The sequence below is a fragment of the Rhyacophila brunnea genome, unplaced genomic scaffold, assembly GCF_057557595.1.
Source record: "Rhyacophila brunnea isolate RB1 unplaced genomic scaffold, BYU_Rbru_1.0 scaffold_4, whole genome shotgun sequence".
NCBI classification, from domain to species: Eukaryota; Metazoa; Arthropoda; class Insecta; order Trichoptera; family Rhyacophilidae; genus Rhyacophila; species Rhyacophila brunnea.
Window position 1 is genome coordinate 9,472,392 of NW_028233068.1, and position 23,691 is coordinate 9,496,082.

General features: G+C 30.3%; 2 protein-coding genes across 2 annotated transcripts in view; one reads left to right on the forward strand and one right to left on the reverse strand.

Moving 5' to 3' along the window:
- LOC147066824 (polyprenol dehydrogenase-like) overlaps positions 1-23,691 on the forward strand; it is a 656,880-nt gene that overhangs the window by 374,730 nt on the left and 258,459 nt on the right. The gene's annotated exons all lie outside the window — the stretch shown is intronic.
- The window catches only part of Slik (Sterile20-like kinase), a 65,943-nt gene continuing 62,108 nt past the window's right edge, over positions 19,857-23,691 (reverse strand). Inside the window, exon 24 of the mRNA XM_085953626.1 lies at positions 19,857-20,152. Within this exon, the coding sequence (XP_085809752.1) occupies positions 20,006-20,152 (147 nt within the window). The 3' untranslated portion in view covers positions 19,857-20,005. The remainder of the gene's footprint in view (positions 20,153-23,691) is intronic.

Consider the following 23,691-nt stretch of genomic DNA (forward strand, 5'->3'; position numbering starts at 1 on the left):
CTTCGAAATACCGTTGATACCCCGTTTACACGTGCATGGATTCACTGCTGGCAGTACATATTATCGCGGCCATAACAAGAAAATGAACGTGTAAACACGTATTATTATCATGTAAGTTGCAAGATTGCATACATGAATCAAAAAAGTTTACAAGCTTCTGAATTTTCGCGACACTTGGACCATGCAATAATATCAGTAAAACGATAGTAGTGAACCTGCCGGTAAAAAAACAGACTACACCGCGCAGAGACTCATTTTGAGGTTAACTGATTTTCATGACTATCAAATAGTACCATAAAATGACAAGATCGCATCTCGCTTACGTTTGAAGAATGAGATTTGAAAGACAGTCGGCACTTTTACATGTAAACATAGTTATTATCGCGATAGTTTAAAATACAAACTATTGTGACAGTAAATCCATGCACGTGTACAGGCGTTATTACTTTAAAGAATGTTGAAGGTTATTACAATGTTTGTACAGTGATTTATAAAATTTTTGATTCTGACAAATTTAATGTATTATTTTGTATCACAAAAACGTATTTTGACTTATGTCACTATTGATTTAAATGTGGTAGAGAAGTGAATGAATAATTATGTACAATAATAATTGAATTTTCATTGTGTATCAATAAATAATATTGTTTTTTGGAATTGAATCAGTGTCAAAAGCACTTTTGTAACATTGTATTGTATTAACGCACACGACAAATCTTTTTAAGGAATGGACTAAATGATAATTTTCCAAAATTAAAATAAAATATCGATAACTCACCTCTTTACAGTAACACATTTTAAAATAGGTTTATGTAAATGTTATAAATTTTTTATAAAATTAAACTATGTATTGACAGGTTTTTAAACACAAAAGTGTACGCAGTACAAACACCTAACATATTATATCATTACTGAAAAATAAAACAAGATTTATTCATTGTAGAAAATGTATTACATTCAAAAATATATAACTATCAATATAAACTTTTATATTATATAATATGTATCTGATAATGGTACGTAAAATATTAATTTCGCTACATGAAAATGTATTGTTATGATTTTACATATTTTTATTGATTATTTGCCTGAAATTATATTTGTGATATTCAGGCAAAACTACATAATTTATTGTCAAAAAGATCAGCTTCCCGGTAGACCATTATTAAAAACATTCATTCCTACATGAACCCTTATCCTCAACTAATACCTATAATATATGAGTTGAGAATGTGTTGAGACGTGACTTCACAGCATTATATTTATATAAATCATTAATTATTATTGCCATGGTATTTTAGCACGTGTTTATGTAATAAACTATGGTTTTTATAAGAAACCCCTAATAAAAAAATCAGCTCAGCTCATTGATGGCTGGAATTTAATATATATTGTCTAAAAATTACACAATTGCATTTAGAAATATAAATTTACAACATGGATTGGATAAACTTCATATTAAACTTAAAATTTTTTTTTTTTTTTTAATATTTAACAAACCAATTTCTTACATGACGGAGCGATAGTCTCCGCTCCGCTATGGTTAATTTCAAGCCTTGATTCTATTTCTTTATGCAGTATTTTACATTGATTTTAATACGTATTTTTACCCAAAGATAGAGCGTTTTTTATTTTGTTATCAAATGATTTTTAAAAGTGATTTTCGAAAAAAAAATGACATTATTATTATGTAGTTTTACCTGAACACTGCAGATGTATTGCTACACTCAACACAATCCCATTTCATTACGAGTCCATTTACGATAATGTGTACGTAAATTCACATTCATGCATTCGGAAGAACTGAAAATAAAAAACGTCCTTTCAAATTATGAATTGCTGCTACATAAAATAAAAAGAAAATATTTGATATTGTTGTATCGATCTTATACAAAACGAATTATCTACTTACTTAACTATTTCACTGTCTATTTTAGGGTGGATGAATAATATTTCAGTGATTTATTATTATACCACCCTAATCTATTAATAAATAAGTAATTATGTCTTTATTATATTATTATAAAATATAAATTATATCTAACATACTGTTTATAGTAGAGTGTAATCTAAATTCGAAAGTTTCACGTCATAAATGTGGATCTAAAAAACATATTTATTTAGTCCACTATCCGCACCTTAGTTGGAGAACGCCTCCAGAAAACCATATTGCTTGCCAGTATTCTTGTATCTTCCCAGGTTATGCTATATAACTTCACCGTACATATTCTGTGTATGGTATTTAGCAGCCTTTCAGGACGTCGGAATCTGCTGGGCTTAAATAACATGCAGGCTAGATTGAAACTCTATTGAAGTATCCATAGCACATTGCCAAGTCAGACCCAATGTCACTTTATCACTTTTAATGTGATGAAAGGTAGCATGGTTTGGTTTTTTATCTCTTTGTCTTTAAGTCATAAGTAGAGGTAAAATTATTGTCATTTCTAAATATGGAAAGCAGGGAAGAACATAAAACAGTTGACCCTTAATATACGGTGGGTACATGAGGACATCTATTCCCTGATTAATCGATTTACCGGTTAATCTAAAATACCAATGATTTATACATAAGTTGGAAAAGCCTGTGAAACATACTATTTTGAAATATCCTTAAAAAAATCCTCGACTGAATAGGATTTGTAGACACAATTTCCACTTGCCAGGTTTATCCATGTTTCAAACCCAAGTAAACCAAATTTTCTCGAAAGTATTAAAAATGAACAATAAAGTTCTCAGATAATATTTTATTCTTAGAACAAAATGAGTTTAAATTTTATTGGCGTTATGACAACACGTTTTTTACAAACCCCTCTGTCTCCTTCGTCACAAATCATTAAATACATCTAGACACCCCCCTACCTCATCAAGATATGACATCATATATAAACGAACCCTTAAGATACACTAACCATCAGGTAAAGACATGTATTCATGACTATGTTTTTTAGATTACACTCTTATGGCACTGAAAATCACACAAGATGTTCAAATTTTACATACAGTGACTGATTCATATCAGTGCAATAAAAATATTTAGTTTTTTTTATCTCAAAGAAGAAGACATTTTTTTCATTATGAATCATGGCTACGTTATAAAAATACCCTTATTGCATCTGCGTAGCAGATACCAGACTATTGTCATGATATACAACATAATGTCATTTGAATTCATAAAAAGTCTATATTGTGAAATATTCTATAAACCTTGTAAGTACTCTTTTGTTCGGCATACATTATTATTGTAACTTAATGACATTACAGGTATGTAATCTTATTATTAATTAATAACAAATGTTGAAGCATTCTTGTGGAATAGAACTTTTATTTTGTTTAAATTGCCTATTGTAAAACAAACACGTCAATGTCCATATTATAATATGCAGCATAAATAATTAAGTATAAAAAGATTAGTGAAGTCGTTTGAAATAAACTGATATACTATAAAATATCTAATTATATAATAAGATTGAAACACCAACCACTAGAAGTATTTTGAAATTTTTATCATTGAACGTTATGATTCTAATCTATAGAAGAGTGATTTTTTCAGCGAACAATCTGTGAAAGTGAATTTTTATGATCACCTAATTCTCTCATTATCCCCGTATTGAAATAAAGATTTGGGTTTATCTCTTTGATGCACGGATTCGTTATACCGTTAGCTTTCCCTTGCGAGAAAGGGACCTATTCATTCAAAAATTTCATTTCAAACATGGTGGGTGCACTGAAATGTGTTTTTAAAGGTAACCGGATAAAACAGAACATGATATGTATCGCTGAGTTTCAAAACCCGCTATAACACTTTTTCATTATGTTAAGAAAATCAACAAAAACTTTTTGAACTAAAATGTTTTAGTAGTGTTATAGCGGGATTTGATAGACACATTGATTTTGTTTCATAAATGACAGTTAATCGTAGCGGCTTTTGAAAGAGGCGATAAAATTTTCACGTAGAGATTTTAATAACGAATCCAACGATATATATATATCTTAATTATTTCAAAAAAGTGTTATAGCGGGTTTTGAAACTCAGTGACACATATAACAGAATATGAATAAACAGAACATGATATAACAGAATATGAATAAATAGAACATGATAAAATAGAATATGAATAAACAGAACATGATAAAACAGAATATGAATAAACAGAACATGATAAAACAAAACAGTGATAAAATAGAACAGCCAGGGGAGAAATAAAACATAAATTTTTGTCGTATCTATTTATTAATTAAATACTTAAATTTAAGTTTATAAACAAAATATTTATAAATATTTAATAATATATTATATAATCACTGTGTATGTTGGCCATTTGGTGTAAAAACTTCAATTTATCTGTTTGAGGCTTTACAGCGATTAGGAATGTAGAAATTATATAATTTGATTTTTTACGGTGTATTGAAAACCTGTTATTAAAAATCTATATAACATAATATAGAGATATGACAATTTCAATATTAAATATTATATTTTTCCTGGAAGGTCATAGTTATATTTATCGCAGTTCCGTTTTGTCACTGTTCAATATAAAAAAAAATCGCTGAAAAAATTCACAATTTAGTTTACTTGAAATTGATTCTAAAAGTAAATAATATGCATTGATTAAAAATGTATTTATAATGTATTTGCAATATATTTAATGTTTTAAATAAGATATTTTTGTTCATTGCTATCGATTTTCATTCTTATAGAGCTCACGATGACATATCATTTCTACGGATTGGTTGTGTGGATTAAACTTATTCATCAAGAAAGTATTTATGTATATTTACATAAGTAAAAAATAAACAGTCCTCTGTTATTATTTATTTATTACAAACAGCACTGGACAGTGCTGTAAATGTAAATAAATATCAATTCAATGATTATTATTAGTCAATTTTATAGTTTTGTTGGTGACTTATAAATTTAATATGATTTGGTAAATTATTTACTCTATAATTTTTCATTAAGAAAGTACATAATATTATCCATCAATAGGAATATATTATATTTTAAGATAAAATCTACATATTTTCATGTTTTAATATTACAATATTGTACGCTACTTTTCGAATAATTTGCAAATGTTTGACATCATTTCATTTGACAGTAAACACAATATTAATAACATACATGAAACCAGTAAGTTTTTGTTGATTAATACATACCATAATATTTTGTTTACATTCTTATTAAGAAAAATCAATTTTTAAAAATGAATTCAGTTTCTTAATTCGTAATTCTGGTTCACTGAATTTCGAATCAACTACGTATTTGGATTCATTTTACTTTTTAACATTTATGTATTTTCCGACTTCATCTTTAAACGGCCTAAAATCCGACAACCAAATTTTTAATTGTGATCACATGCACAGTATTGATTTATTTAAGTATTGCTTATTTGGCATATTATCCGTGACATAACAAATAGTGGGAGAAAAAATTGCACTCTAAGCCTGACCTATATTTAATTGTTCTTAATTTGAAGTAAATCATCTAAATATAGGTACATATTAATTATTTGCTATGTATTGATTTCAAATCTCGAGGCATTGTTTTTTATTATTTTTTAAAAACTCTCGTCAAAAAAACTCTTTGATTCATGAATATTTATTGTTTTGACTGTTTTAGAGGGATGAATAATAATTTATATATTTTTTTCAATTTTACAAAACATAAAGTTCGATGCTTTGTTTTTTTAAATTAAATCATTGTTAACAATATTATAATCAGAAATTTTATTATTAAACCACCTAATGTTTTATACAAGTGCTTTATTTAACTGGTGATGTTAATATTGCGGGAGTCGTTAATATGTTAATGTATATTTTATAAATTTTTATCGATTTAGTTTCCCTGTTTTATCCAAGACGAATTTTTTCTCGAAATTTTGTCCAGAGTATGTATTACTCAGTGGGAAATTCGAATTTTTAATATCACCATTCCCTCTGTTGAGATCATGATCGATTTCACTAACTGGTGTCGACATTATTCGTATTAATTTGCAATCGTATAAAAAATTAATAAAAGAATTATGCATTAACATTCAAGGACTCTCACAATATACATAACCCGTTAAAGCATTTGTGTAAAACATTAGGCGCTTACAAAATTACATGACAGGAATAAAATATTATTAATATAATATTAATTAGTATTAATATTATGTAACTGTTTTTAATCTTGTGTAATAATTTTTTAAATTACATAACTTATTACGGCAGCCCTCACCATCAATAGATATTTATGTAATAATTTATTTAATTACCAAGTCAATGTCTGATATTAAAAACTGTTTAATATAAAATTTAGGTAAGAAAACAATGTAATAATAATACAAATACCATTTTGGTTTCCGAAACAGGAATAAACAACAATCCATTTAGTTTTTTTATATTTTTTTTGTAGTGATCCGATGGTGATTGCAGCATTCTTTAATATAATAAAAAAAACAAATTGAAGAATACGGATTAATGAATGGGTAGATAATATAACTTATATAAGTAATGTTACCAAATATTAGAAATAAAACGTATTTTCAGGACGTCCTGCTTTCACTGGACTAACGGAATTCCTTCCTGTTTGTGATGAAAAAAATAAATAATGAAATCTGTAGATAGAATTTTTACCATGACTTACTACTGACAAAAACTTGGTACCTGTTAACCAAATCGACAGAAGTAGCTAAACGAACTACTCGACATGCATTCCTATTGCCACATCCAGTATGAAATTCGAACTGATGTATTTTTACAACTCAAAACAAGCTTGGCAGTACGTTTGTTCAGTGTTTGCGTGACGCGAAAATTCCTTCCATTGAATAATTAATTATTAATATTAGTAATAATGTAATATTATTAACATGTTTGATGACTGTGAAAGGCGAAATCTTATGTAAAATTATCAGATAAGGACAAAAAAAGCTGTTTCTTTTAAGTGTGTAAGTTTCAATAAACTTTGAGCGACAAATATGTCAAAAATCAGTTTGTCTTATTGTAGTCACCTAAACCACGAAATCACCACTCCCCAGTATTGATAAACACTAAGAGCCTGATGCAGAAACATTTGTCTTAACTAAGATTTCCACAGGACAAAACACTATGCACAAACATCATCCTTAGCTAAGATCATGTTGTCTATGGTTCACCTCGTCTTAAAGCTTCGGTCGTTTTTTCTATTGAAAATAATACCATATTGAAAAATTCTCTTTCCTATAGTTTAGGTAAATTATTTTATAATTGTTAAACGATGACAAAAATATGACAACTGCACTTTATAAATGCAATAACTATAAATACATATTAATATTTAATTATAATACTCTTATGTTTCCGTTGTAAGTCATTATACGTGATTATACAGGCACCGCAAGATATTTTTTTAACATGGTAACACTCTTGTTTCTTGCGCGGTATAAGGCAAACATAAGTTGAGCGGGGGAGCAAAAAAAAGAATAGGCCTGTCTATCCATTGAAAAAGTATCGATACATGGAATGGGTATCGTATCGAAAGAAAGTATCGTCCTTTAAGGAAAGGATGGCCCACACAACCTGAACCAGGCCCCCACTCCCCAGGCCAGGATTTTTAAGTTTACTTAGGGTTAAAAGCAATGTGATGCTCAATATTAGTGTTTTCAAAATGAATGCTGTATTTTGAAAATGTTACAAGTCACTATTGTGTTTTAGTCAAAATAGTGAAAACAATCCTATTGGTATACAAATAAATAGGTAGGTAGATGTAAAATATATTATTTTATAGCAAATGTTAACCGTTGTCTTTAAAATAAATTACTAACATTTGTGTATTTAGGTAATATGAAGATTTTGGCAACTTATGTCACTGTTTTTTAAAATGTGTCAAGCAACGTTTTCGAAATACAGCATTCAAATGGTGTTCGAGTTAAAATGAAGGATGTTCACTGTATTTTTAGTGATTTTGTGTATTTTTTAATATATCTCTATATGAAAAGGTCCGCAGTCCCCATTCACTGTGGACCATTTAATTATCACATTTAAATAACATGCTAATTATATCTAATGTCCACCTGATGGGCAACGCACCAGTTGCGTTGGACGCAGTAAATGGGTCATTTTTATACGACCCGGGTCGGGGTGTCAATTGTATTTACCATTGGTGAGTGTGCATAGTGCCCGAAGATGCCGAAAGGCGATACCCGTGTCGCAAAAAACGATTCAAATGGAATAGTACAAAACTTAAAACCATTAGAATTTATATCTATTTGAATTGCGGAGTTGTCAAGTATCGCGACATACGATAATAAAAAAATGCATCGTACTACTATTGTTAAAATGTTAAAATCTTTGAAATAAATAGTGCGCAGGCGACTTTTTTAGTATTAGAGCAAATTTGTGATGTGTGTTTATCTCACTTATCCGATTGACCCCAGGCTAGAGGCCTTGCGGGGGACATGTTTGTAAATATCGTTGTCAAATTATGGTTGTTTGCGAAGGATTATTTATAATTTTATTATATATCCATCGTTATCGAAAGAAATTATCAATAGCAAAATATCGACGTATCTTTCATAAAGTATTGATACTTCAAAATATCGATACTTTTGTTACGGTCCTGCACTCATGCGTAATACGGAAGGGGGCGTGTTCATAACAAAAGTAGTCTATGGTTAAGGATTCCTTAACTCTATACTCAGGATTGTCTATAGTTAAGTCATCCTTTTCGGCGACTTATCCTTAGGAACGATTTCTTAGATTCTGCATGCGGCTCTAAGAGCTGAATATAAAGGAGAATTTCAGCTAACCCCACAAGCAATCTGTTATGATTTCTAGAAAAGTGCTATTATGATGATCCACCTTTCTTTATCATATAAATCAATATTTTAAATCAATCAGTTTAACACGGAAACAACTCAAAAAAACTTTATTCTGAGATAACTATGTGTCAGTGAATTGAGTAACAATATGTGTTTGCTTAATGTTGACTAAATTACAATTTCACATAAAGTTCGGTGGATGTATGCGAAATTACAATTAAAAGTTAACATGTTCTTGAGTTTGTATGTAAATGACAGATTGAGTATTGGTTGTAAGCCATACACCCACACCCAACCCATTATATCCTTGGTAGGGATTGAAATACCGGTATCGCAGTATTTCTCGATACCGAAATACCGGTTTATAAATCAGACAATACCGATATATTCAGTATTGAAAGTTGAAACAAAATGTATTAATAATAATAAACATAAAAGGTTTAATATGACTGTATTTTTTGTCGGATTACTCAATGTCTGGTTAGATGGATAGATTAGATGGTAGACCAGCAATGGCACCTGCTATAAAATAATAATATTTCAAAGAATTTTAAATATCGTCGTTGCGCCTTCAAAATCGGCTATGTGCATAAATTTCACAAAACCGGTTTTTTGCACCAAAAATTTTATAATAATTCCTTCTATACCAAGGAAAAAGTATAATAATTATGATAAAAGATATTCTGGAATTGCTTTTAAAAAATATTTCGATGTAGGCGACAGGCATTGTGTAATTCGCATTGTCTTTAGCCTGTCCTGTAAAGTTTTGAAAAATACACATAGCCAATTTTGAAGGCGCAACGACGATATATAAATATTTTTAATAGATACTTCTGTTTTTTCCATATATTTCAAGAATACCGGTATTCAATAGAAAATATCAATATTCGTATTTTCATTCGGTTTTGCAATCCCTAGTCTTTGGTATGGAACAATACACCAAAGTGAATTTGTCAGACGCAGGATTCGAATCCACTACCCACAGTTTACAAGACTGACAGCCTGCACTACTCAACCGTTGAGTAATTATCTCACTTTATCAAAATGTCTCTTGATCTATTTAATCAACGAACCATTCAATCATAATATACTCCTTGTTTCTTGATACCAGTGGATGTTTAGCAAGATAATAGGATGACATTGTGTTAAATAAAATATGGTGTAATATTAAAGAAATATTTATTCTTAATTCTTTAAAAATATGATACACTTTTGTTATTAGATACATACAGGCTACTTTATAATAAATTATAAATAAATAATTATGTATTTCATTTTTTAATAATGGCACTTTATTATAAACTAAACGGTGAATAAGTGTAAAAAAAAAATCCAGGACAAATAATGATCATATGGAAACAAAACAAAATTCACACGGAACATACAAGGACAAAAATATAATACAAAATGTTAATAAAATAATCAAGACTGATATGAAAAATTGACTTACGCTACATTATTTTATAATGCAATCTCAAAATGCTATAATACAAATCAGGAAAATTAGTTGAATAATAAATTATAACAAAATGAAATTCTACATAGATATGTGTCAGTTATTAGCCTAATATCCCATCATTATAAGGAAATATGAGCAAAATGCTTTCACAGCAAATCACAACAACGATGAATGGTTACATATTTTTATTAATTGAAATGCCTAATTATAACGGATCGAGTGATTGTTTTGGCACAATTTTACCCCATACGTCAAGTGTTTTAAATCAGGTTAAATCCAGTATTCAGCATACAGATAAAAGTAATTTCTTGTAAACGGAAAATAAAAGCAATCTTTTGAAATGAGAATTGATCGATAGGTTTATTCCTGCTACACATCACAAACCTGACTTGAGCGAGATTAACATTTTGATGCTAGGACAAAATTATCATTCATGTATTGGCTGTTTTTATCATGATTATAAAAGGCTTTAATTTGATATCATTGCGTTAAACACTTCACCATAATGACTTCGGTTATGTCGCTTGCGACTTTGACCATTGGTTGGCAATATTCCATGTGATTTAAAGACAATTCATGAATCCCTGATTGTTACCAACTGTTGGCGTTGGGACTACGGGAACAATATTCCAATCGCTGTGAATTTAGACACAAACGAGAATTGCGCTTAGACCAAATATAACCAAACGTTAGCCGGGACAAATATTATATTATATCGCAGGCATTTTTTTCTTTTGACTTTCAATCAATTATTACAGTAAAACCTCGTTAATACGAATTCCACGGGACCGAAAATCGAAAAAAAATTCGAATTACGAATTATGAATTGTATGGGGGGAAATACTAAAATTAAAAAAAAAAATTTTTTTTCATTTTCATCAATATTGTTTACGACCATAGCTGCTGTGCCTACCAAAGTTCTGGTGCCGTGTGTGTTAATGGGTCATAAAATGTCAGGATTATTTTTATTACCTTCTTAAAATAAGTAATTTATGTTTTACGAAAAGTCTGTCACAATTTTCAATGACTGGCTCATGAAATAGTGAACTTTATTACGATTTATTGAATATTTTGATATGCCAGGAAATAATTTCGAATTACTAAATTTGATTTAAAGGTATGGTAAAAATTTTTTCACGAAAATTCCGAATTACGGCGAATATCGAATTATCTGTGTTCTTATTAACGAGGTTCTACTGAATTTTACTATTTAAAATGGAGAATTTTTCATCACAATAGATGTGCGACTTTGGTCATTAAATATCAATTTGACAAAATATCACATATTATTAGAATGCCCGTAATATACCAATATGATACATAGCTACAGTAAAACCAAAACAGTGTTTCGGTAGGTCAATGGTGTGCGTGCGGATGGGAAGCCGTACTAAATACCTGGCAGCCAATGAGCGCGTATTCGTAGGTATTAGTACGCATACAATCCACGAACCAAATCATTGTTTTGTTTTTACTGTACCTACCTCAATTATACAAAGTTGTATGTTGAACATTCATTACTTGAAAAGGTTTTTTATAAATTGATATTGTTTTGATCGTAATATCATCAAAAAATCAATAATGGTTACTTAAAGAATCAAAATTGTTATATACAACCCTGTAGTCTTGAAATAGTGATGTGAAAATGATTGCAAAAACAATAAGGCTTCACTCGATCCGTTCAGTACACGCTAATAATATAAGTACGGTATTTATAGAGGATTTAAAACAAATAACTGATTCTTAAGACGCAATCTACGAATGCTAAGTATGAAGGAGACTAGCCGATATTAAAAATTAAGCGAATCGCCAACTATGTGACCGTCAATTACCAAGTGAAGGAGTCAGGCATTTAATTAAGGCAATTTGGGGACGAAATAAGCATTAAGCATTATAGTATGTACAATTTAGTAATATATATATGAGAATGAAGAAACAATACAATCTTTATCAAATTTAACAGTAAATATTCATTCTTTACATTTGAGGCAATAAGAATCAAAATCTAATCGTATTCGTACATCTGAATAATTATATATTATAGAATGTCATATATATTTACGTATAGAAATTACTCTTGAAGCTATTAAAAGCAAAGTAAGTTCAAAACCAATGAAAATAGATTTTCAACTGTCTTTGATGGTTCTTAATTTTTTTCAACATGATTAATTCATATTTTAGTTTTCGAATGTCCTAAAGTCTCAGAAAATTCACAAGTTGGACGCAAAGAATCAATGATATTTGAATAGGTAATATGATAATATCAGTGAGTAAACAAGATTGACAATAATTCTGTGTAGATTTTGTCAGTACAAAGTTTTGCTGTTTTCCGAAGAACAATAAAGCGAGACTTCGTAGCGTTTGCTTCTAATAACTTCACTTGGTGTAATCGATTTTTAATAATCTTTTTATATTATAATTCTTTATTTCTTTAACATAGATAACCGTTCCGATAATTATTATATCAAGAAAAACAGAATGTAACACTCTTTTTTGAGCATACAAAATTTTGAAACACTAAAGAGTATTGGCTGGAATCCAATAGATGCTGATTTGAGTCTTTTCAAAAGTTTTTCTAATAGATAACATATTGACACCTCCTACGTATAAGGTCGGAACTGCAAAATGTAACTTTTCAATAGTACGATTTTAATAAATTTTAATGGCACCACGTTTAAATGTTGGAATCCATATTACATTTATGCCCATAAAGTATTGATTGAATTTTATTATTCTCTTTAAAATTATTTAAGAAAACGCAATGAAGTTAAAATAGCCAAAAACGCAGTTCCGACCTTTTACGTAGGTGACGATATATTTCTGAAGTCTTGCCAAATTATGTAAATTCATTCGCTTGCATGAAAACTAATTAAATCAGTTGTTGGCCGTATGAAATTAAAAATTCATTAAATACATGTAGGTTTGATTCCCACTGCCTCAATCGGTAATTAACATTCAGGAATTCATTAGAATAGGTCAGATTTCAACAGCCCCATTATTAAATCTATTAACACAAGTACGGTTAGACTTGATTGAATTTTTAATATTATTAGGCAGATATAAATAGGGAGTAAATTATAACCTAGAATAAATGTCCAAATGCAATTTTATAGGAATATTGCATAACTGTAGAAAATAATAAATAAAAAATAGACTGAAAAAAAATTCCGATGATCGAAATTTTTTTTAATTTAAAAAACATGTTATCATAAATAAAATTAATCTATTTAAAATACTGTATATACATCCCACTTATTTACAATAATATAATAATTAAAATAATAATACAATATCATACATAAGGAGAATTATAATGTAATTAATAAATTTGTGAAAAATAAAAATGTATCTGTAAAAAAAAATACTTCCATCATTTTAAGTAGGTACGCAAACAATTTTTTAATCATCGGGGTTAACCACTGCAAACTATTTTATTTTTCGATTGGCACATTTGAAGGGGCAGTGAATATTATTTTAGAAAAATACAATATACAAGTGAATTATTGCTCTAGTTTATTGGCAAAGAAATACGATTCAAAATAAAAATAACTAAATACATAAATTTAGCAAAGTGATAGTATCTCAATTTCACTATAAATTATGCCCTTTTATAGTAAAATACAAATTATATCATTTGAATTGACGATTAATAGTGTCTGAACACGTGCATGGATTTACTCGTGTATTTTAAACTATCGCGATAATAATAACTGTTTACACGTAAAAGTGGTGACTGTCTCTCTAACCTCATTCTTGAAGCGTAAGCGAGACACGAGGTTGTCATCGAATGGTGCTATTGGACAGATTCAGACAAGTTCGGACAAGTTCGTAGATAATCAGCAGACGTCAAAATATTCTGCACGGTGTAGATCGTATTTCTTCCGGCAGGTTCGCCACTATCATTCTAGTGCTAACTACCAATTATTGCGTGAAAATTCAGAAGCGTCTGAACTTTTTTGATACATGCATGCAATCTTGCAACTTTTTTGTTATGGTCGCGACGTACTGTCAGCAGTAAATCCATGCACGTGTAAACGTGGCATAACAACGAGGGTATTGAATACACTGTTATTCTTTATTGACGTATTTAAATGATTGGGTCGGTAGTTATTGGTATTTGGCATATCAATTCAAAAAAACGCCAGTATTATAAACATACCACATAAGTGTGAAGTTTATAGTTTTGAGAGTAAATATGTCATAGTTAGAGCGACGCCTAGAGAAAATGATGCAATACGCTCCATGTGAGAGCAGTCAGAAATAATAACGGTAACAATAATTTTATTTAGCCTATATAATTCGTGCGCAGTGGGAGAAATCAGAATCTGCGCAATTTTAAAGTTATGTTGTTCCACTATAATAGAGTATTTTTCTGCTGAAACTTTATTGATTGTATGTGTATTTACAAAACAAAAATCGGCTCTATATTACGACCGCTCACCCTGGATAAACATCAGATTTCTTATGTCAATACTTAAAAACATCTAAGCGACATTTTTTGAACATAGACAATCATGGAAAAAACCGCTATTATAAGCGTAGACAATAAGTACAAATATAAAAATCATTTACAATGTATAAAATTCAAACATTTTAAATTAATAAAATTTGCCGTTTTCAAAAATCAGTATAGCATAATTGAGTTCGCCAATACATTTCATAAAATTTAAATAATTATAAAGTTTAAATTTTATGAAATGCATTGGCGAACTCTAATAATATGCTATACTGATTTTTGAAAACGGCGAATTTTATTAGGTAATTGAAAATGTTTGAATTTTATTCATTGTAAAAGATTTTTATATTTGTACTTATTGTCTACGCTTATAATAGCGATTTAGCCATATAATAGCGATTTTTCCATGATTGTCTATGCTCAAAAAGTGTCGCTTAGATACTTTCAAGTGTTGACTAAAAAAATCTGACGTTTCTCTGCGGTGTATTCTCGGTAAATTGAGCCGAAACTAGTACGTATGCACTTTGCCGTATCGCACTTCACCGTGAAATGTTGAATCGGAAATATACGGTCATATATTAAAGACCGTCCAACCTCTTTGGGTCGTATAGTACAAACATAAAATTCTTGTATAAATAAAACACAGTTTACACTTTACAGGAAGCCAGCAGCAAACAAATTTTAAAAATAGCCAATATACTGGATTATTTGTTAGGTTAGATTAGCTTAGGTTTTCATTTTTGAATTCATGAATTTTGCCAGAATCAGCCATGAAAATAGGATTAATGTTCATAATGAATCTTGGAAATCTTGAAAAATTGGAGACCGTATAGTATACAGTCATCTCTTTCCGATAGAAAACTCACAGTGAACTGTGCCACGGTGAAATGTTTTACGTACAATTTAAACCAACAATTTAGTACCAAACACTTTCTTAATTGACGATTTTGTTTATACAAAGTTTAATAAATATTAATACTGATCCCGCACTTCTGTAATGTTGTTCTCCGAAGATTTCAATATTTTATTTACAAAACATATATTATTATTTTCCCAAAAATTTTCACTGCCATATTATATTCTTTTTAATTAATTTCACATTTCCTAATACTCATTTCCGGTTGACCAAGTTTTAAATTTTGTAATTGTTATTGCCTAATTATTATGCTCACTAATACGCCTACGCTAACGTTCATTCAATCTGAAAACAACTTTAATAATCAAAAAAACACCACTAATAATATTATAATAAGTATTTTACTACAAACGTGGCTAAAATAGGGCATTGAAAAGAGGTATCATACAATCAGTCTATATAGGATCATATTATTTGTTACTATCTACGTATCAGAACAAAAGTTAAATTTATATTATAGAGAAAAATAGTCATTTAAAACACGTATAAGTCTCATTTTACGCACCTTCAAGTTTATTCCGTCGATTGTATCAATTACGCTCTGCTAACGTTATTTGGTAATCACATTACGTATAAAAAAAAAACTCACTTCAAGTTTCACACACAAGCATGTTCAAAGTTAAACACATACAACTGCCCGATACACACATTGAGGAGATGATTAAAATGATCAGAGTGCATAGTTGAGTAAATCGGCTTCAAAATGAAATACTATGTAATTATAAAGATATTGATATTTCGAGTTAATTAGTCTTCGAAAAAAGACAGATCAGGCCAATTATGCAGTGAAATCTGAAGTTAGGAATAAAATACTTACAACTTTTGATACTAAGCAATTACATACTATATTATGTTATGTCGCGTAAATATGTGTGTGAAGTAAAGATCAACCCTACTCGCCTTCAACTTATGTCACGTGAATTCCTTTAATCTTCAGCCCCTCGATTATAATTGACATTCTACTTTACGATATATTAGAATCCCAGATCTGGCAAAATTCGCATATTGTTATTCAATATGTGTTTGGACCCATTCAAACGCAAGTGGCTAACATCCATTTCTCGTAAAAACAAAAATCTGTTAATACAACCTTCACTCTGTGGAGGTCAATATGATTTTAGGATCGAACATGGTAAAAATAAAAAAAAATTAAACAAATTTGTGAGGTACATACTGAGATTTTTAAATACCTAATCAAATATCAACTTTAGCATACAGATATCAAATACTTCTGTTTTACATAGCATAATTTAAAATTCAGTAGATTAAATTTAAGCCGCAGTAGCGCCCGATACAATCGATCTTTTACTGGAGCCGTCAACATGAATACTATCAATGTTTACATCCTTAATATTGCGATAACCCTCACACAACTTCCTCTCGATTACTATCCTAAAAACAGATTGAAAGGGTCGACAATTAAGTCTCTATAATTTAATAAGTGTCTATTAACATTTGGTTATTCTTATCTACAAACTGCTGGTGACATTTTACTACAACATTCAATAGTTTAGCACAAATGGAATTTTCAATACGGCAGCGCAAAACTGGCGACACAATCACTATAAAGCAACTAGAACATCCGCAAACAAATAAATGTACATATCGACACATTAATTAGATTTACATACTTGGCTTTTACATTTTTGTCTTTATATAATACCTATATACATTTGGCATGATGGTGCTCATCTTGCAACTTTTACAAAGTAACATGGATCACAATTTTTGGATGTTTAAATTTCTCTGCAAAAATTGCCGAAGATGTTGAGGACGGAAAGAGCACTAGACAATTACCACAATACTGCCCTGCTAAGTTAAAAGACAGTTAGTTCTAGTGCAATGAGAACTCAAGTTTTAAACTACCTTTTCTCTTATATTATGTAAAATTATTGGATTGTTTCAACATAATCTCTAAATATACACTTGTTAAAACAATCCAATAATTTTACATAAAATAAGAGAAAAGATAGTATGTATAAATCTCTTACAACAATTTCACTAAAACCAAAAACTGTTTTTTTACTTAGCAAGGCGGAATACTGCAGGAGCTTAAAATCATGAAAACTACTGTCTGCCTGCCTGTGACATTCATAACCACTTTTTTATAGATCAACGCATATCGCAATCTGGACACTAGTGTCAATATCGTATATTATGAACATAATATTTATGTTAGATTACCTTTTAGTTAGTTTCGAGACAAACCGAAGGTAGATCAAAAGGCCGCCGTATCAGTGGGATAATTGAGTTCGGCAAAAGTATGCATAACGCAATATACAGGACTCAGAAGAATAGAATCAGCTTGTAGACAGCGATATATCAGCGTATTTATTATTTATATAGTCAAAGACCAAAGCAAAAAACATTAATTTTATCTATGTCATCGTCACTTTTGCACTAGCCGAAAAGGATAATTTAAAAAAAATTACAATGAAATTACAAGACGTCACTTCACCATGCTTGTGAGAATACATTTGTATTAAATATCACCGATCTTGGTCCATAAGTAAATGAAGATTAGTAATTGATATAAAGTTTAATTACAACGAAATTGAAATAGAAAAGTTTGAATTCTGTGTACTTATATAGTGGTTTTACCCCCGTTTTGCGCCGCATTTATATACAATAAATTGGTTTATTATTATTTAGGTAGATAATAGATTGGTGTTTGCATTTCAATTGGATAATATTTAAAATTATCGATAATAATAATAGGTCTAAAATATTTAAATATAAATGTGCCTAGAGATATTTTAATACTAAAAACATATCCGTAGAGGAATGACGATATTAAATATTTTCATAAAATTAAGAAAAAGAAAAAAAAAACATAAATTATGTATTTATTATAAGCGATGATTTTCATTCATAGGCCATAATATAATAATTATTAATGAATATTGGTATGGCGAAGTATTGCCATCAAAGAAAATATTTATTTTAGAACTAATATAAATATTCTTTTATATTACAAATTAACAAACTAACAATGATGCATACGTTATTTATTAAACTATGCGGCCAGTCATATTTATTTCGATATCATTATTTAATTAATAATATTTTTTATTTGATTACAGACATCAAAGGCGATCGATTGATTAACATTTTTAAGGCAAATTTAAATTGTTTATAACACAAATCATTGAGCCCGATCATTCAAGGAATGGAGAACTACGACACTTAATTAAAATTAACGATAAAAATATCTTCACACTGAATTCGATTACGAATCGTTTAGTACCTTTTTGTTCTTCACCGTAGTGACCGCAATGAGCTAGCCCGCAATATAAAAATGACAATGAAATGATTGATGATTGACTGTACGGATCGAATCCGGGATTGACTTCACAATGTATGAACTGATCTCAAGATATCCCGTCGAGACAAAAAAAACAATGACTAATAGTACAGCGATTGAAATTACTTCACGGTATTTAAAAATAAATGCAAAAACATCAGTAAATAATATTTTAAAAATATATATTACAACATTTTAAAGATGTTTTTTTTTTTTTTAAATATTTAATACATGTACAAAAAATAATCTGTCAAATAAATAAACAAACACATTAGTCTTAGGCCTGTTTTAAATAGGACCAAACGAATTATGTCTTTTATTAAATATATATATTATATTGTCTCCAGTTTCCAAATAATTTACATAAATCTACACATGTTTTGGTAGGCTAGTTCACTTTACCGCCACCTAACCAATTCAACGATCTACCGCAGTCTATATTATCAGGCCAATGAGTTCGACTATCATACGACGAGCATTGCCGGGGCGGCAGTCACGACCCGTTCAGTATACTAGCGGGCACGGTACAGTGTGCCCCGCAATTTTGTTCGGCGCATCGCAAATGTTTATATTACAAAAAAATATATATTTTCAGTCACAATCGCAAAAGATATAAAAATCTGCGGCTCGGAAAAAAGGGATCCAAGTGATGTAATATCTACACATGTGCATCACATTTTGATGCAGCGTATACGTATAGCATTTTTACAATACAATTATGTACAAGTACAAATTTTATAATCATCATTGAAAAGTGAATAACTTAGAATACTTCCGTTTTCAGATTCTTCACCACCAATATTTTAATGTACAGATCAAAACTGTCTTATATGATGCTTAGCAGAATTCGTCTCATTGGCGATAATAAAATATGTCGACATAGATAAATATCAAATTACAACTTCTGCCAACGCAATTGTAACCGCGTCACAAAACGTTCGGTATATTAAAAAAATTCAAATATATTATTTGACTCCTTAGCTGTTACAAGATACACGTGGATCCCTTTCCTTTCGAAGATGGCAGAAATTATCAGTGTCTCGACAAATTTCCCTAACATAGTTAATGCACAATTGTTGGTGTGATGCTTTGGTCACTCGGTGTAAGAGGAGGCCAAGCTGTTGCTGGAGGAGTAGAGGTGCGGTCCTCCGATGGCGATGGAGGAGGTCCTCACCAGCCCGATGGGCCCGTACAGCTTCTCCTGCTCATCCAACTGGACGGTGAACTCTTCTTCCAAGGCCTGCAAAGGAAACAAGAATGATTTTAATACAATTCAATCGATTACATATTATTAAAACAGTATTCCGCAGTTAAAACTCACTAAGTAAATTATTACACTTGCAAACGATATTGATTCAAGTTTCATTCTTCACTTTAAAAACAAGTCTAAAAATGAACGTAAGAGTACCAACAGATATTTACATATTAAGTGATAAATTCCTGTTATAGAATTTGTGAATTGGTTATTACCACAATGTCATGTAGTGAATTTTTCTGGCATATATTAAACAGAGTTGTGTGAAGATTTTCAAATACCAATTCCACAGAAATCTTATTTACAAGAAAGGCGAAAGGCATTCATTACTCAGACAGTAAAACCTCGTTAATTCGAAGTTAACGGGACCGAAAATCGAAAGAAATACAAAATCTATAGCAAGTAGAAATTTTAAAAATAAATTCGTTGTTGCAATTTTGTAACATTGGTTCCGTTTCCAATACAATTTCTTTCAGAATAATATCAGTGTATTCATTCATCGAATTAACTGTGTTTGTTTCACTGTATAGCTAATATTGGAATATGAATGGATTGAATTAATATATTTATAAAGGTTAGACATAGTTCTGTGGCTTATAATAAATTGGGTACATAAGGCAATACTGAGGAAAAACTCAGTGCAAAATGTGAGCCTCTAATTATCTCAAAGAACGTTAGACAGTGATGCTGCATTAAAATGAAAACTTATTATATTTGCAGAAAAGCATGGAAACAGAGACGCGGGATATAAATTTGACATCAGTGAAACGAATATTTGTCATTGGTTGTAATTATTGTAATTTTATATTTTCTTGCAAAGTAACGATCCACTTTTTTTCATTTTATTTTTTTCATATTTGTATTTAAAAAACAAGGGTGTGTTATATAGTTTATGAAATAAGGTGTACAGTCTAAGAGGCCATTAATAGACTGAAACCGTATGCGGTTTAGAACCGTGTGCCATACTAAACTTATGATTTCTGTTCATGCAAATGTATTTTTACTTAGTTTGTAATTGTATGGTATACAAACGGACACGATAAGATGCTTACATCCACTTTGTGAAAATAAAATTCCATGAACAGAAATCATAAGTTTAGTATGGCACACGGTTCTAAACCGCATACAGTTTCAGTTTTCTGGATGGCCTGTAATATTGAGTCAACAAAATCTCTGTTTTATCTACTGTCATAAAATGCAGGTATTCCTCGACTCGAGAATAATACTTTGGTCGAAGGGCAAAAAAGTATCGAACGAACAAACATCATTTGACACCTATACATGAAAGTATCTATACTTTTTGAATGATACCTTGATAATATGTTTCTTCCAATACGATAGGACGGCTCACATTCATAATGCAAGAAATCAATCAATGACAATTTATTTGGTCAAATCGAGGTATACCTGTTATATTAAATTAGTCTTATATTAGATAATCTTACCTTGACAGCAGACGTATCCGACAATTGGCCCGAAACGCTCAGAGTGCGTGCAGCGTTGTCAAATGAAAAGTTTCGCTTGTTCATGCAGTTAGGAAGTTTGGATAGCACAGGAGAAAGAGAGGAAGAAAGAAAATACTACCACATACAGAGATAATGAAGAATATTAAAAAAAAAATTTCCAACAGCAAAATTGCTAGTTTGAAATAGTTAATTAAATTAATAAAGGATGTGTATTTTTATTTCCTGCGTAAAAACAACCATGACCAGCCTGTGTAAGTTGATTTTATAAAAAAATGACAACGTATATTATTATTTTCATCAGTCATTGTTTCTGTTATATTCAATTCACATATTAAAATGCAGAGCGTCGTATGTCAAAGAAGACTGACTATCGACTGATAAATTCAACAGGTCTTCCCACAATACATCTCCTTTCAAAGTAGAACTGTCTCATATAAAAAAATACAATGAAGTTTTAATCATCGGATATCACAATATCATCTGTAATATATATTTCTTAAAATAAACATAAAAGAAGGGACGAAATATTGAAAAAGCGAATACAGAAATTACACATGCGTGACAACTACCAACACCACAAATAAAAAGTAAAACCATGCTTAGAATAACAAATCACATAAAAAAGGTACACGATATTGAGGTAAAAGGGTAGAAGTCACATCGGGACACAATGGACTGATTCATTTATAATTGAAACTAAAATATTCTATTATATATTAACATACCATTTTTGAGGAGAAGCCATATTATATTACTTACGTGATATTAACAGGCCACCCATATAATAGCGTTCCGAATGGATAAATTACATGAAACAACTTGCCAACTCTATTGTCCACCATATATAGTAATTACACGCACGATTCAGGTACCAATTTTATTGTCTTGACGCTTTTTCTAAAAAATAATGTTTGATCAGATTGGTGTCTACACTTATCAGTCTTCCGTCATATTTCCTGACATCAAATGTAACCGCAAACTATTGGAGATTGTGTTTGTTTAGGTTACTGATATACTATACGTTTAACAATATTTATGTTTTGTCGTATTATGTCGTAGACGAATCGGGTCAAGGGATAATAGAAAATTTCAAAATAAAATTTCTCAACCATGCCAACAGTCAATAGGAGTCAGTGAGTCTGTTCGTATAATCAGAATATAACTGTCACCGATTGCCTGACTTCCGGCAGGAAGGCCATTGTGCTTGTTGTGTGTTCAGGTAACTATACATATTTTGTTAGAATGTGTGTTTAGGATAAAGCATTTGAGAGAAATACTGTACCATGTGTTTTGTTACAGTGTTAGAGCGTGTGAAAGTGATTGACGTGTGTTTACCGAATGGCGTGCCAATATCACAATAAGTATTATGTGGTGTTAATGGGTGGCTAAAGATTACGCTACATGATTATTGTGTGAATACATACTATGGACTATTAAAAGCGTTTTACCAGAGTATTTGTCAATGTGCACAGCATTTTACATCGTCGGGAGACAGGTGATAATATACAGAGAAAGACTGACATTGAAATCAACAGAACAGGACAACAAATGTGCGAATGGGACAGCAATACTGTGGCAGAGATATTATTCAAATTACACAGGACGATACACGATAAAAAAAGACAACCGGAAGTGCCATCTTTAATTTGAATTTTGTTCAAATTGAGATATAGGCCGAACGCAGCACAACTGCTAATAACAGCCAAGCACTGCAGACTACATAACGAATACTATTTATACAGGACATTCAAATATGCAGAGTTTCTGCCTAAAGTTGACAGTCACTAGTGCACTGCAGTAAGCCACAGGTCGTAGCCACAAATAGTTGTGTTGGGTTCAGGCCTTAGTAGTGTGAAGACAAGAATAAATCAGTCATCTACAAAGATGCCAAACAGATGGCGAATGATACTGTGATTGTGATCTTCTTATCAAGATGGAAGCAAAATAAAATATTATGTTGGGTTGTTAAAGATAACCATTAGAAAAATTTGATTTGGTTGTGGAAATATGTTGGAGCTATATCATGATAAATACTGCTCGCAGTAGCGTAGTGAACGA